General features: G+C 45.5%; 2 protein-coding genes across 5 annotated transcripts in view; both read left to right on the forward strand.

Moving 5' to 3' along the window:
- The first annotated feature begins 286 nt into the window (after positions 1 to 286).
- HARBI1 (harbinger transposase derived 1) lies at positions 287 to 2,955 on the forward strand. 2 transcript variants are annotated; one of them, XM_076344552.1, is made up of 3 exons: positions 287 to 347; positions 842 to 1,574; positions 2,156 to 2,955. In XM_076344552.1, exons 2-3 carry the CDS (start codon positions 905 to 907, stop codon positions 2,530 to 2,532), a joined length of 1,047 nt encoding a protein of 348 aa, XP_076200667.1. In that variant the 5' UTR covers positions 287 to 347; positions 842 to 904; the 3' UTR covers positions 2,533 to 2,955. The 2 variants fall into 2 exon arrangements, with proteins under 2 accessions (XP_076200667.1, XP_076200668.1); XM_076344553.1 differs by lacking the exon at positions 287 to 347 and having other exon boundaries at positions 403 to 1,574.
- A 76-nt stretch (positions 2,956 to 3,031) lies between these two features.
- The window catches only part of AMBRA1 (autophagy and beclin 1 regulator 1), a 141,373-nt gene continuing 128,882 nt past the window's right edge, over positions 3,032 to 15,522 (forward strand). Inside the window, exon 1 of one of the 3 annotated variants that reach the window (XM_076344549.1) lies at positions 3,032 to 4,830. The gene's annotated coding sequence lies outside the window, so the exon portion shown is untranslated. Of the gene's footprint in view, positions 4,831 to 6,047; positions 6,130 to 15,522 lie in introns of those variants that run through there. The other 2 variants (XM_076344550.1, XM_076344548.1) reach the window with 2 other exon arrangements.

Below are 15,522 nucleotides of genomic sequence, written 5' to 3' on the forward strand. Positions count from 1 at the left end.
TTTGTTTTCATCCGCTGCAGGCGGGGGGAGGGAGGGAGGTGCCTGGGTGTCCGCGGCGGCACTTTCCACACGGAGCCGCCGCCGCCGCTCCCCGCCCACCCGCGCCGCCCCGGGCCGACGGGCCGGCAGGGGAGGGAGCGGGGCCGAGATAAGAGGGGCAGCGCCCGCCGACACTCCTGCTGGTAGCCCCTTGCTGTGGCGAATCTGCTGCGGCGAACGTGGAGGCCTCGGCGGAGTGGCGGTAACGGCGCCGCCCGCCTCGGGGGCCGGGCTGGCGGGCAGCGCGGCGGCGGCGGCCGCGGCGGCTCCTCGGGGGCGGGGGACCGCCTGGAAGCGGCCGCAGGCCGGTAAGGACCGAGTCGGCGTCCGATGGGGTCGGGTTCCGGGCGCTGCCGGCGGGGTCGCTCCGCTGTCCCTCAGCGCGCGGGGCCGTCCGGCAAGGGCAGGGCCCGCCGGGCCTGTTTCACCCGCCGGACGGCAGCGGGGCGGGGGAGGACACACACGGCTGCCGGCGGTTCGTGTCTCTGCCATTCCGGGTGTGAACGTGGCCGGGTCGGCGGTGACTGGGGATGGCTCCCAAGCCCGGGAAGCGGGCTGCTGCGGTTCACCAGCCCCCTCCCCGTCACGGGAAGTAAATTCCTGTCAGCGCCAGGCCCCCTCCCGCCAGGCAGGGCTGGAGAGTTGTCAGCCCCGCATTGAGCCGCCCTGCTTTGGCCCCCGTGCTTCTAAAAGCAGATACAAAGAAGTAAAAGGGTTTGTTGCATAACCGGAACGGTAACGGAGTCTGAAAGGCTGACCGGCAAAAACCATCCTGAGTCTCCTCCCCGTTTGGTTTATGCAGGTGAAGGCTCTGGGGAAAGCTCTGTAACAGAGGAGCCCCAGAGGACTCCCCTGGCCGTCAGCCATGGCTGTACCTATTGCAGTTCTTGACTGCGACCTCTTGCTGTATGGCCGCGGACACAGGACTTTGGATCGCTTCAAGCTGGAGGATGTCACGGATGAGTATTTAGTATCCACGTACGGCTTTCCCCGACAGTTCATTTACTACCTGGTGGATCTCCTGGGAGATAGTCTCTCTCGCCCTACGCAGCGGTCCAGGGCCATCAGTCCGGAGACGCAGATACTTGCTGCACTGGGTTTCTATACCTCTGGCTCCTTCCAGACTCGCATGGGGGATGCTATTGGCATTAGTCAAGCCTCTATGAGCCGCTGCGTTGCCAATGTAACTGAGGCATTGGTGGAAAGAGCCTCACAGTTCATTCACTTTCCTGAGGATGAAGCTACCGTTCAGAGCCTGAAGGATGACTTTTACGGGCTGGCAGGCATGCCGGGAGTGCTGGGGGTGGTTGACTGCACCCACGTGGCAATCAAAGCACCAAATGCTGAGGACCTGTCCTATGTGAACCGAAAGGGTCTCCATTCTCTGAACTGCTTGATGGTGTGTGATGCCAGAGGAGTCCTCCTGAGTGCAGAAACACACTGGCCAGGCAGCCTGCCCGACTGCACAGTGTTACAACAGGCAGCCCTTACAAGCCAATTTGAAACTGAGCTACATAAAGATGGCTGGCTACTTGGTAAGTCAAATTTTCATCGTTATTTTCTGTGGAAAGTCTGTTATATATCGGCTCCTTATTGAGTCTAGAGCCTCTGGGAACAAGTCATATGTTTACTTTTGATTGCTTTCCTGCAAATTCCTTGAGATCTGCGATGCAGTTTGGACGATCCTTCTCTTAGAAGTCTAGAACAGTAACTTCCAATCTGTGTTTTATACGGTCTGATTGTTGTATGTATGAGTTTACATTCATTCTGTTAAGACCTTGTTTTCAGTATCCTACACCTTTCTAAGCTGAATTATGCAATTTTAAATTCTGTGTAGGATCCTAGTCCAGCTGTCTTTCACTGTATTATGTAGTGAATGAATTCTCTTAAAACTCTTCTGTGTTCTTCCAGGATTTCCCTGTGTAAAACAGAATGTCTTTATCTTGTTGTTTGTCACATTTGTAAACCTGAGTTACATGTTTTCTCATGCCTTCTGTTTTAGCCACAGGAATAAGTTATTCTGTATCCGCAGTACCAGAAAACCGAGGGTGAAGAGCTGCAATCTGTGATTAACTGTAGATATATAACCTGTCCTCCTCTTTTTCACTGCTAACAGGTGACAGCTCCTTCTTTCTCCGAACGTGGTTGATGACCCCTCTGCATATCCCTGAGACACCTGCAGAATATCGTTACAACATGGCGCATTCTGCCACTCACAATGTCATTGAGCGGACGTTCAGAACCATTCGGTCACGTTTCCGCTGCCTGGATGGGTCCAAAGGCACCCTGCAGTATTCTCCAGAGAAATCCAGCCACATCATTCTGGCCTGCTGTGTGCTCCATAACATCTCCCTGGAACACGGGCTGGACGTGTGGTCTTCCCCGGCCACAGGACACATGGAGCAACTGGAAGAAGAGTATGAGCAAATGGAATCAATGGACTCGGAAGCCTGTCGTATTCGTCAGGAGCTTTTACTTACTCATTTTAGCTAATATTGTGACAGAGGGAAGGCTTCTAATGGTTCATCTGGGAAGATATACAGAGGAAATATGACCCTTCCTCCTCTTTAAGTCTGTAAGGACTAAGCAGACGTGAGACGAGGAGAAATTTTACTCTCTTCATTTCAGGCAGTATTCTGAATTTCTCTCGATCTTTCCAGAGATGCAATTTAACCGCTAAATTTTTACTGTTGTGATGCTTATAGACTCCCCTTTCATCTGATTTAGAGAACAATGACTAATGTGAGATCAGTGGAGAGACTTGGGAAATTGTCTTTGATAATTATGAAAAATCTGTAAGCCTCGCACCGTTTTACAAAGCAACAACAATTCTATGCTGCTTTGTAACCCAGAACATTCATGACTGAATTTTAAACAGTATTTCACACGAAATAAACTTCCATGTGGACTCATGTCTACCCTGAATTCATGAGCAGCAAAGCAAACATTTATCTTTTCGTTTGCAGATACAAATTCTTGCTAAATACCATTTTGCAGTTTTGCACATCTTGCAAAACCCAGCGATTCCTCTGGAAGCTGACAGCTGTGTTCTGGGAGGAGTCTGGCTTTTTGCTGGGTACACACTAGTGCTTGCACGTACCTAGAAGGTCAAGAAGGGTTGAACGTTTCTTCTTTCCCAAACAGACTGGGGAAGATGTTGAGCTGTGGTTGGCTCTGTCAGTTACTTAACAGATATTAGGAAATGGGCTAGTGAATGTAAGTCTAGTTCTTGCTAGGTGTGTCTGCCACAACAGAAATTGTCAGTAACTACTCATCTTGTTGGCTGCTGTAAAAGAAATGCCAAGGACTGGCTGGTCACAAAAATTGAACTGGTTGCAAAAGTTCTCCGTTTAGATCAGAGCTGAGGTACAGAAAGGCTGCTGTACCACTGCTGGCAATCTACCTATTCAGTGGAAAAAAGACGACTAATGCACGCAGTTGTTGCTGGCACAGGACTGGAAAGTTTCCTGGCAATGTTCTCGTTCCAAAAGGTGCAGGTGTTTCCAAGGATCTCTTAACAGCAGTCTGAGAAAATTTTTGTTTCTTGGATTTTATTGTTTACTGGGCAGTAAGTGAAACACAACTGGTAGGGAATGCAGAACGCTGAAAAAATGTAGCTACTTAAAGTAGCAGTGCAACCATCTGGCACGGCAGGTCTCTCTGTTCTCTTAGAGGAAATGAGCCTGGATCGTGCCCCACGTTTGAAGAATAAGAAAGTATGGGACACGTTCCTAAGTGTAGGATGGAGATGCTGGATTAGGTATAGTTCTGTCAGGTTAGCAATGGCAGCAAGCATTTACTATCTTATAGAAAACCAAGCATGCTTTATGATGTATAAGCAGCATGTTTTCATAAGCCTTGATGAGAACTGTTACATAATATGTACAACAGTCTGAGATGTAATTATATTTTCTTTACACATCTTCCCATGAAGTAAGAACTACTATTGCTCACTGTGGCAAAAACCCTGCTCCTTTTACCTAGGAAGAAGCAGACAAGCATCGTTTTCTAAAAAAAAAAAAAGCATTTTTAAGGTAAGAATTGCTGCTGTGTATGGTGCCTGATGGCTCAAAATCATATCTGATGGACTATGCTAAAAATACTGATCTTTAGACCTAAACACCAGCAGAGCTGCGTGGGTGACGCTAAGGTCAAGTGAGACTTGGACATGTGTAGGTACAAACCCTGTCACGTAATAACGAGCTGGAGTTTCTCAACTTATGCTATGAATAGCTCTTCCCAGCGCGTGCTGAGACCAGAGTGAACTCAAAGTGGAGGCTTTTCCCGGAACACATTTGCTGCTGGGTTTTGTCTTCCTTCAGCCACTGTCACCTTTGGTAGAGTTTAATTTCAAAACTGATCTCGCTGCTTATCAGTTTGGGCAAAACCTGCATCAGGCCGCACCAGACAAGACCAATCCACTCAGCAAAACTACTGTTCTTCCTTGAGTCAGATGTCAGTACCTCTCAGTTCACTTGGGAAATGGAACTTCCTCATCTAGAGGAGAGTTTGCCCCGTGTACTCCTAAGCAACTTCTTTCAAAAAGATTCATCTAGACTTTTCTCTTTTCCCTCGGGTTTAGACAATATTTAAATTTGGCAGCCTGAGATTCATGTTTCTTTTTTGCTTTCCTGCTCCTCTGTGCTTTCACCTCATCTTGCCAGCTGCATTCTGGAGTACTTACAAATTTGTGCGTTGTCAGAGCTTTGAAAAGTCAAGTCTACCCTGGCCGTATAATGTCTGATAAACCTCAGTCACGTGTTGGAGGATGGCAGTGAATGACTGTCCAAGGTATTGCAGTTTTCACTACTTGACTAAATTCCTTGTAAAATCCCATCACAAGCCATTTTCAGTTTTCCTTTAAAATACCTCCTCGAAGACCGTCTAGCTGTTCTGCAGGCTGCCTTTGCTCCCTCCGACCTGCGTATTACAGCAAACCTCAAGCCCTGAGCTTCACCTCTCCGGGCCTTTTGACTCTTTTTTTTTTTTTTTCCCCTTGCTGACTTGATGGTGCAAAGTGCCCTGGCTTGCTTAGATTTTCCTTCCCGCAACCAAGTCCCTCCCGAGGCTCCCGCTTCTCCAATACAGATGAGGCAGGAGGATGCAGCAGCTCGTCCTATTGCCTCCCTAGGGCTTCTCGTTGCAGGGTGCCCCTCTTCCCAAGGGGCTGCGTACACGTTCTGCGTCTCCACCACCCGTGATGCTGGAGATCAATATATAACAATAAATAGTAACACTGCTATTTCAGGAAAAGAAGCTTTTCAGTTACATCTCATCTGATGCCCTTATCTTTTTCTCTCTAAATGTGTTTCACTCTGATACCATCTATCTTCTCTTGCCTGTTTTTAATTACATTTTTTCCACTATCAGTCTTTGAGGGGAAAAAAAAAGATAGACGAGACGTGGAGAACGTCCTGTAGGGTGGGATTTAAGAACAGTAGCCTACACGAAAGAGGGAGCAGGGCGCTGCCTGCCCGAGAGGCCTCCCCGAGAGGCCTCCCCATCTCGGGGTAACGGGCGGACACCCCCGGTGCGGGGCCCGGCGCAGCCCCGAAGGGCTTCGCGGGGCAGGCCGGGGCCCGCCCGGCACACCGTAATTTTTCCCTTGACCGGATGCCCGGCACAGCGCGACTCCCGGCCCCGCCGCCTGCCCGTCCTGCCCGGCGGGGGGCCCCGGGCACCCGCAGGCGCGGGGCGGCGGGCAGGGCGGCCCGGCCAGGCCCGGCAGCGGCGCCCGGCAGCGGCATCCGCCCCTCGCCGCCCTCCGGGTTCGACTCGTCTGGCCTGCCCTCCGTCGCCCCCGGGCGGCCGCGCGCAGCGCAGCGCCGCGCCGCGCCGCGCCGCGGTGGAAGAGCTCTTCGTTCGGCTGGCGCGGCCTGGCGGCGTTCTACCTTCGGCTGCTCGGGCCTTGGTACCGCTCTCGGCGCCGCTCTTCGAGTCCGGCTCGGCGCTCGGCTGGCTCGCCTGGTCGGAGCTCGGAGCGGCGGCGGCGACGACCGAGCGCTGGGGGCCGCTCCTTCCGGGCCCAGCCCTGGCCCTGGCCCTGGCCCCGCTCCGCCCGGCCGGCCGGCCCCGGCCCTTCCGCACCAGGTAGGGCTCCGGGCCTACGCGCCCGGCGCGGCTCCAGGCCAGGGCCGCGCCGCCGCTGCTCCCCGGGCGGGCGGGCGCGGCCGTCCCCGCGGCGGCGCCCCGGAAGGTGGCGGGCACCTGCCCGCGCGGGGCCGCCGGGCCGCGGCGGGCGGAGGGGAGCGGGGCCGGGGCTCGCTGCCGGGGCCTTTGTTCGGGAGCTCGGGGACCGCGGCCTGCGGCGGGGGGAGCGGGGAGGCTGCCGCGGCGACGGCGGGCTCCGCTCCCCTCGGGCCGCGCTGTCCCGGGCCGGCCGCGGCCGGCGGAGGGCGAAACTCGCGGCGCTTGCCACCCGCTGGCCGGCCGGCGGGGTCGGGGCCGGTGCTGGGGGCCGGGAGGGAGGGGAGGCCTCCGAGCAAAGCGGCTCCCGAGTCCCGGGGAGCTGCCCCTGCCCTGCGGCCGCCCGCCTGAGCGCTCCTAAAAAGCGGATTTTTAAACCCGAGCTTGGGTGCCTTGAGCTTCCCTCTCCATCGGCCCCTTCTCGCCTGCTGCTCCCGCAGAACAGGCCGGGGCTTCCACGCACCCGCGGTCTGGGTAAGGTCAGGCTGCGTTTTGGGGCTGCTGTTTTGAAATAATAAGTATTTTTGTTGTTGTTTTCCGGCCTTAGCCAAATAAAATGTGAAGTAAGTGTTGCCTTCTCTATCTCTCCTTCTGTTTTTCATCGTGTGTTGCAGAACACTTGCTTGTGTAAGTAGTATTTTGCATAAAATGCATTCATGTGTGCCTCTAGTATGATGATACTTGATTACCTCTTTTCTTGTGAGGGAGCATACCCAGTTAATTCACTAGCTATAGAAACGGTTTTGTTTTCACTTACAATAATGCTCCAGACAACACGTAAATTTCTGTAGTGTTCGTTGAGTTTTCTGAGATTATTTCTGATCGTGTCAGTACCATACCTGTCTGTGGAAAGCAATTTTTGCAACACGGTTCCTGCACTAAAACAGCATTTCATCTTCCAGAGATGTTTTAGATGGTTGCGCATAATTTTTCCCAGTACACACTTTTACAGTATCGCTCTGTTGTAAGAGACCGATTCAAGAATAGCTATTATCTAGGTGCAGGCTAGTCCCCGGGAAGATCAGCTGTGTGAATGTAGAGTCCGTATAAATACATTCAGGAAAAGTGCTCAGTGCTGCTCCATTTTCTCCTCCGTATGAAATGTTCTTAGATCTTTATATAAAAGCCCAATGCGTTTTTCTATATTTGTCCTTGTTTACTGCTCCACCCGGTTTGGTGTCCTCTGCAAATGTCATCTGGCTTCTTTGCCTTTGCCACTCCCATCCTCTTTCATATTGCTAATGGGAATGTTAAAATGGGACCTAAGAATGACCTGCTGGGTAATGTACGCTTACTGCCAATCCATTACCAGACTGTTTAATTTTGTTGTTGGGTCAGTCTTCAGAATGTGGTATGGGGTTAAATCCAGGCAGATTTGAATGCCTTATGGGTGACGTAGGCAACAGTACCTGAAATTCTCTGCTAAACTTAAAATCCTTTTTTGTATTCTGAAAGGCTGCTGTAATGCAATTTCTAACATTCATAACTCTTCAGTATAGCTTGCTTAATAGTTCTGTGGTCCAGAATTGGTGCTGCTGTAGATAATTTTTTTTTTTTTTAAATTGGTCCATTTGTGTTTCGACAGTAACAAATACTTATCTTGTACTCATCTGTTGATTTGTGGCAGCGTGGATGTTAATGAGTATGGCAGTCCATTAGCATTTATATTTTATCTGATACTTGGAATGAAGAATATATTTGGATCCAAATATCTGGACTTGCCTTTTCAGATTTAGTTGCTGGGGAGTTTATGCAGAATGTTTACTTTGCTGACAGCTTCTTCTTAGTGTTCTTTCTTTTGCCCTTTTCTGAGTCATAACTGACCCTCTGGATTCTTGTTTGGTTGTTTCCTACTTTTCCATTTTCTGTGCAGCACTTTTAACTTTTATGCAGCTGTAACAACCAGTTATAAAGAAGGCAAGCAACGATACTGTCTGCTAGTATCCCTTTGCCATAAGTTAGGAATTTGAATTCCTACTCCTTTTTTTGTGTCATAATTTTTTATGAAACTTCTGGAAAGTAACTTTAGTATCTTTTATGCCATGGTTAGCAAGCTAACTGAATTCAAGGCTCTTACAAAGTTATTGTTGATGTTAATACTTATTAGTACTATTAATACAAATAGCATTAAGGTACTTTTTTTTCCCTATTGAGTTTGTATTATTGGAGACCTGATAAAGGGCATAGTGCATGTTAATAGTTACCTCGTGTGTTTTGTGTTAGTAGCCCTCCACTAACCTAGCAAGGAGGGTGATAGAAATGAAATATTAATGAGGTGAGGACAAAAGAATTGTGGTTTTCAAAAGCAAATAATGAGGTGATGTGCAGTGGAAGAGGATTAATATTAGAAATATTTTAATGGAAAGTTGTTAAATGATATAGTAGTCACTTAATGAAAGACCCATTGATTGGGTTACTTAAAACAAGAGGAGACCTTCTTGTCTGCCTCTTGGGATTTAACGTTGGTTGTGAAGAGCTCTGACTAGGATTGTTGTCTAGTAACTGTTTGTTGTCTCCAGTTTTTGTAAACTGTTTGTTGAAGGTGCGCAGGATGATGAGGTGCCAGGCCTGAGCATGGAGAGAGTCATTTTGATCTGTGTGCTCGCACAGCTCCGCTTCAAATGTTCTCAGTGAGGTCTTTTGGGCTGTCCCGGCAGAGCTATTCCTGCTGCCCTCTTCCTGGTATGTAGCACTAATTCTCCACCTTGAGCAGCGTGGGATTGCTGAGACAAGTCTCGGACCCGTGTTTCGGACACTTTCCCCCTCTCCCTTTACATTTTTCCCACAGTCTCAGTCCAAGGCCAAGAAGGGAAAGAGTGTCAAGAATTGGCTGTGTTTCTTTGTTCGGAGTCTAAATCTTCTTTGTCTCCCACCTCTTCTTTAGTTCTGATACATCTGTTCCTGAAGACTTCAGCTTCTGTGTAGATCATTTTTGCTTTTTGGCTTGTTACCTTGTTTGATTATTTCCATGTGAGCAGGAAATCGTATGAACTGCATTTTTTGTAAAATATGTTCTCGCTTCCAGTTGCTTTTTCTTTATTACTTGGATAACGTGCACATGCCTTAAGTGCAGCCTTGAATGCATAAAATACTTGTGGATACCCCATGCCGCTTCTGCTACTCTGTAATGTTGGTGCTCCCAAATTTCTCTTGCGTGCACGATGTCACTAGGGGGCACTTGGCTGTGGCTCTTGAGCTTGAGGAACCTTGATGTGACTTTTACTGTAAATACTGGGATTTTGAATTGAAAATTCCTTTACTTTCCTATCTAAATGAGAATAATTCTCTTAAGGGGTTAATCTGAATTCTATGTTGCTCTATTTGCCCCTCTCTCTATTGCTCTAGTTCTCTCTTTTCTGTCTGTCCCTCATTTCCTGCTGTGTAGAGTACTTAGCAAAAGATGCCATGGTCTGAGTATGGAACTGGGGAACCCAACTCTCAATCTTCTGGATCTCAGTTCTGCTGTTTGACTTATCTTACAGCTTTGTGAATTTATATTTATTCTCTTCCTATCTTCTGGATTGGAACTAATATCTCTCTTCTCAAGAATTCATTAAGTTTGTGTGGAAATGGTAACAATAGTCATGAAAGTGCTCCATATTCTCATTGGTAAATGAAACTGTCAGACTCCAGACACAGCTGATCACATACTTTTATTTTTATTACTTCCCTTCTTATATTTACCATTCATTTTCTGACCTTTAGGAGTTGATATCTGCAAGTTTCTCTTACAGCAAAATGATGAGGGAGTGGAAATAACTAGCAATTTAATGTACTTCTTTTGACTGAAAAGTTCTCTTAAGAGGAGTATTATAGCTCATTTAATCCAGACTGGGAAGACAAATTAAGATTCTAATGGCAGTCAGCTCCTTGTTGCAGTCATATAGGATCTTGAAATGACAATGTACTACTGACATCTTTGTAATGTAATTGAATTTCCTGAGCTGTTTGTAGTTTCAATTTAAAACATGGCATTGAATTTTTTAATCATGAAGCACTAATACAAGTTATTTTTCTTTAGGAATCCTGTTCTGATTTATGTGGAAGCGCTTAGAGCTGTGGATACAACTTAGAGCAGTGTATCTGCAGAAGATGTGCTTTGGAATTACTTTCCAAATATCTCTGGCCTTAATCAAGGGAAAACTTCAGCTTGCAGAATAATACTTTGGGGAATATCTTAAAAACTTTGAAGACTAAAACCAGGGCCATATAGTGAAAGTGCCTTCATGGTATTAGTTTTGGACTCTGTTGCATAGTTGGATGATAAACTTACTTTCTCTCCTCCTAAGGCTTTTTTTAGTGTGTGTTTTTTTTTTTTTCCCCCTCATATTTAGGGACACTTAAGACTGGCTCTGTGCTCTAATGTCAGGAATCTACATGATTCTAGTGTCTTAAATTAAGCTGCTTTTGTTTTTTTAAAAGCATAATCAAGGACACAGAAGTAGAAACAGCGAAAGAATGGATTGTAGTTTTGCTTTTTTCATTGTTTTGATTAATCATGCTTAAGATACTTGTACCTCGTGGACTATTTTTGTTTGTGGGTTAGCCTTGTTTAAAGATTCCAGTGCAATGTAACTTTATTTCCAATTTAACTTTTATTTCCAATTTTCTGTTCATTTAGATATTGCTGCAAGATAACTCGAAGTTGTCTCTATGCAAAACATTTTCTGGTTTTTTTTTGTTTCGTTTTTAACCCAAGAAGAGCTAGAACCTCTGAGAACAGTCATAAAGCTCATATGGAAGTATCACAAAGGGAGTTAAGGGAAGACGAATCATGTTGTTTGAGGAAAATTTAAATATGTAGCTGATCAGGTACACTGTCAGAAATTCATGTGGCCCTGTCGCTTAATACTGAACATAGTCCTGTTCCTCTAACACTTAAGTTTTGATACGTGGAACTATTCTGGATATGAGTCATGTCACCCTTTTTTTACTGATTTTGTTGTTGTTACAGCATTGTTCAAATTCCAGTGCTACATAGTTTGATTACTTACCAAACTAGGACTCTTTGAGTTGTCTTGTTTGTTTAGCTGAGTTGATGCAGTGCAAAGAAGGCAAATCATCGTTTTTGTTTTGGTTTTGCATAAACTTTTTTATTTTGCTCAGTCTTTCAAGCGGAGACATGAAAAGGGTTAGCAGGAATGGCATGACTCTTGGTATGAATTGAGTCAATATTTTTAATGAACCTGCTAGTAGAAATCAGGTCTTCTATCCAGGATAGCATTTCTGGGGCTTCTTACATGGTATTGTTTCGTGCAATTTAGGAAGAGGTTGGCATCGTAATCTCTGTATTGCCGGGGGGCTTGGAGTATAAACAAGGAAGGGAACTAGAAAGTCCCTGGAGCTGCGTGATTGCTCACATATATTCCAAATGATGTTTTAGGCATCTGGTTCGTTCTTGGAGATCTCCTTTCAGTCTCCGAACCAGGTTTTATTGCTCTATCAATGAAGCTCCTGTAAAAGAAGGAGGGGCTGTGTAGTCTGTAGTCATTGGCAAGGTGATCTCTGACTGTCTTCAGTATGCACGATGTTTTCCTCTTTGCTCTTTTGAGCTTCTGAAAGACATGGGGGTTTCGATGAAGCAATTTGCCTCAAAATTAAACTGTGTAAAATACAAGGGAAACTGATTTGTTGTAGAAAATACTTTGAGGAAATAGCATGTCTTGTGACTACAGCCTACGTGAGGATCACTGGCAGTGAAGGTAAAGCTTTTGGGCTGTATAGCTGCATACACTGTTTTCATGCCTGTCTGATGATCTTCTGATCATTCTTGGAGAACCCGCCCACATGTACAATAGTGGGAATGCTAAGTTATTACTAATATTTATTAAATTACTAGAATTTATTAAATACAATAAAAATGCTCTTGAACTCGTTAACATCTTGCTGATATTCAAAGCCTGAGATGCTGCAGTTTAATTTGGAATAAATGAAATGGCATGCTTTATTGTTAGTACTGGACACTTCACTTAAGAACAGACATTTTAAAAACAGAAGTTACTGGCTTACAAGATAGGTAGGCCCATGGCCAGAGCTGGGATAGTTCAGAGTACTAATAATCTGTTTCTCTTCTTTTCTAGAGACAAGTTTGCTTGTGTTTTTGCAGGTCAGTGACATGCCTCATTGTTCACAACAGTTTTGTTTTTGTTTTGTTGTTTTATTTTTTTCCCATCTGTGTTCTTTTAATACAAAGTATACAGCTTGCACTGGCCCATAACCTATGTGGATCGTATCAATTTTACAGTCAATGCACTCTGGAAGTCTTAAAACTTGACAAAGGGACTTTGAGACAGAAACTGCCAGCACATGCTTTTATCCTCTCTGGTCTTTTCTAGGGAAGCTTATACATGCATTCTCTCTGTGGATCCCAGATTGCAAAGCCAGAGACAGCTTTTATATTTCACTTAATATTACCTCTTTCTTCATCAGTCACTTGAGACCTCTTTGGGCAGCAAAATTGTCTGAAATTATTTGGACACTTGTATCTTTTGGCTAGAACTCCTGTTATAAATAGCATTTACTGATTGCAGCTTTTTTTTCTTTTCTTTTTAAACACTGGTAGAGCTGTTTACACTGTTTCTGTATGCACATATCAGGAAAGGCTTTTAGTGTTGGGCTCAGCACGCAACCAAGAAGTCCTTTGGAGTGGTAATAGATTTGTAGTCTGAGAGCTGAAGGCCACATGAAATAACTTTTTTTTCCCCAATGGAGAATTGAATAACATGACGTAGTACTCCGATATTCTTCTTTGTATCAAAGCCAGCTGTGCTCCCAGAACAGTGGTACCAGAATCTCCACAAAATTAATAGCGCCAAAGATGCTGGGGGAGGGGGCAGGGCATGTTAAAATATGGGACCATCATCTCTGTAAGGTGCTAAAGTTTCTAATTGGAATGGTAAACCACTGCATAATGCATAAAATATCCTGACATCCTTTCTCTGTGGCGATTTTAATGTGCTGCTTTTTATTCCTCTTCTCTCCCTACCTTTTTGTCAGTGCTTTCATGGGATCCTGTACCATTATGAAGTATTACCAATTTGCTGCTTCACTTTGGTTTTCTAGAGGTTCAGCATCTGTAAAAGTGACAATTACAAGTGAGCTTATATTGCTCTGAGGCTAGGAATTCTTAAGGCTTCTTCGAGGACAGCTGGCACAGAGCAAGTAAAAGGCTTGGGGTTGGGGTGTGTAATGTTCTTTCCAAAACTGTAAACAGCCCAGCATGCTGTCCTGAAATGCCCTGAAGGGAGAAAACTGTTAAGGAAACAAAGCTGCCAATTATAGAAAAATTTCTGACTCTCCACTTTCAGAATTTCTGTGGTGCCCTGGACCACATCCAGGGCATCAGTTAATCTTCCAGTAGTTGGACTCCACTTTTGGTCATCCTGATTAAAAAAACAAACCAACCCCCAAAACCCCCAACAACAAGAAGAAAACAGAAAAATACCAATCCCTGAGCAGTTCCTTGTTTTGGTGGTCAGCTGTTTATCAGTTGTGATAGCATGGGTATTTGTAATAGAAGCTGTTACTGAATCGGTCCACCACTTGCCTGGACAGGTTTGATCCAGTGAGCTGCAAGTTTTCTTTATGCTGAGGCCCGAGAAGTATTTTCAAACCCACTGTGTTTCATTTAAACTTTGTTAGATGGCTACTGAGTAGCTATAAATATGGTTGGTACTTCCATGGTTTATCTGCTAATGGTATTTAATAACATGCTGTCATTATTCGGCTTCTTATATTCGAGCAAAATGTTTGGAGTTGGTGGGTATCTTTACTAGATTAGAGAAGGAACTGGGTCCTTTAAAAAAACCCCAACAAAAAAACAAAACCCCAAACAAAGCAACCCCCCAACCCCCCTGCAAAACCCTCCCACACCCCCAAAAAGAGAAACCCAACCCAAGAGAGAAACCCAACCCCAACCAAAAAAAAAACCCACCCAACCAAAACTGAACATATGATCCAATAACGAGGTTAAAGGCTTCCTGCTAAAGTGAGCGAAGGTAATGCCCCTGTCTACGCTGCATCTATTTCTCCATTTGAAGGCTCTAATTTTCTTTGCCAGTCTGAAGTGTTGCTGAACGTGTCACCAGCTAGTGGAGAGCAGTTGCTGTATTCAGGCTAATTCAGATAAAGGAGTAAACTTTCCCCTTATGAGGCATGGATAAAGCTTGGCCCCCAAAGGGATCCGGAGTAACACTGGAGTGCCAGCCCCACTCAAGAAGGATGCATTCAGTGTTTTCTGAAGAGATCCCAGCTTTTAAAAAAGGAGCAGGTTAGCAGGGCACTGTGTAGGCATTCAAGCCCTGGGTTTCTTTTGTTTTCTTTTCAAATGGGATAAAGAGGTGAGTCAGAAGAAGCTGAAAAAACGAGGGACAGTCCCTGAAGGAAAAACATCAAGTTCAGACACGCTCAGGAGGCTCACATATGAAGTGTTTGTTATAGCCAAATTAGTTCAAGAAATTAGACACATCTGCAAAGATTTAGATAAGCTGTCTTAAGGTAGGTACTTGATTTTATATATTGGAGATGACTTGGTCTTTCAATAAGGTGAATACAAGAGGGTCACTAACTGCAGTTGTAGGTGTTATCTGTCTTTATTTTACAATATGTAAACTTGCCCTTGGCATAAATAAACAAAGATGTTTGTTAAACCTCTTGATTTCCTTGTTGCTATTGTACTTCAGGGAACATTAGTCCTTCTGATAGGACTGAAATGTTCCCAAGTTGTCAGAGCTTGTTCTTTCTCATGAGTAATTGGGTTATCCTGCTTGTAAATTATCAGGATCTCTTAAGTTATTTAGGTTGTTTGTCCTTTACAGCTATCGAAAGGCTATTCCAAAGCTTTATGTTTGAGATCTCTTCGAACTTCCAGCTTATTCCAGCTGCAAGTCTGGTCTTCCGTTTGTGTCCGGTTTATATGTTTATTCTTGGTCTGTTGTAGTCCTTACTCCTTGAATGCACCCATATAGAATATTCAGCTACTGTTTTCTTAATTTTACTAGATGAAACTAGACTTACAGCTTCCTCCTGTAAAATAGGCTTTTTATTGCCTGTATTGTACTGAGCTGTCCTTCCCCTCCACGCTGCTCACCATCTGAATCCAGTCATTTCTGAACATGGGTGACTGGTGCTGTTTGCAGAATCCAGATGAGGATTTATTAGCATTTAGTGAAAAAAGATTTTGGGTTTAGTGATTCCTGTATTATACTGTACTTTTGGCTGTATCTACTCCAGTTATCCTTGTTCTAACTTTTTTGGGTCTGGGCTTTTTTAATCTGTACAGTTGCTTTTAAGAATCTG

Source organism: Aptenodytes patagonicus, chromosome 7 (genome assembly GCF_965638725.1).
Source record: "Aptenodytes patagonicus chromosome 7, bAptPat1.pri.cur, whole genome shotgun sequence".
Classification (NCBI taxonomy): Eukaryota; Metazoa; Chordata; class Aves; order Sphenisciformes; family Spheniscidae; genus Aptenodytes; species Aptenodytes patagonicus.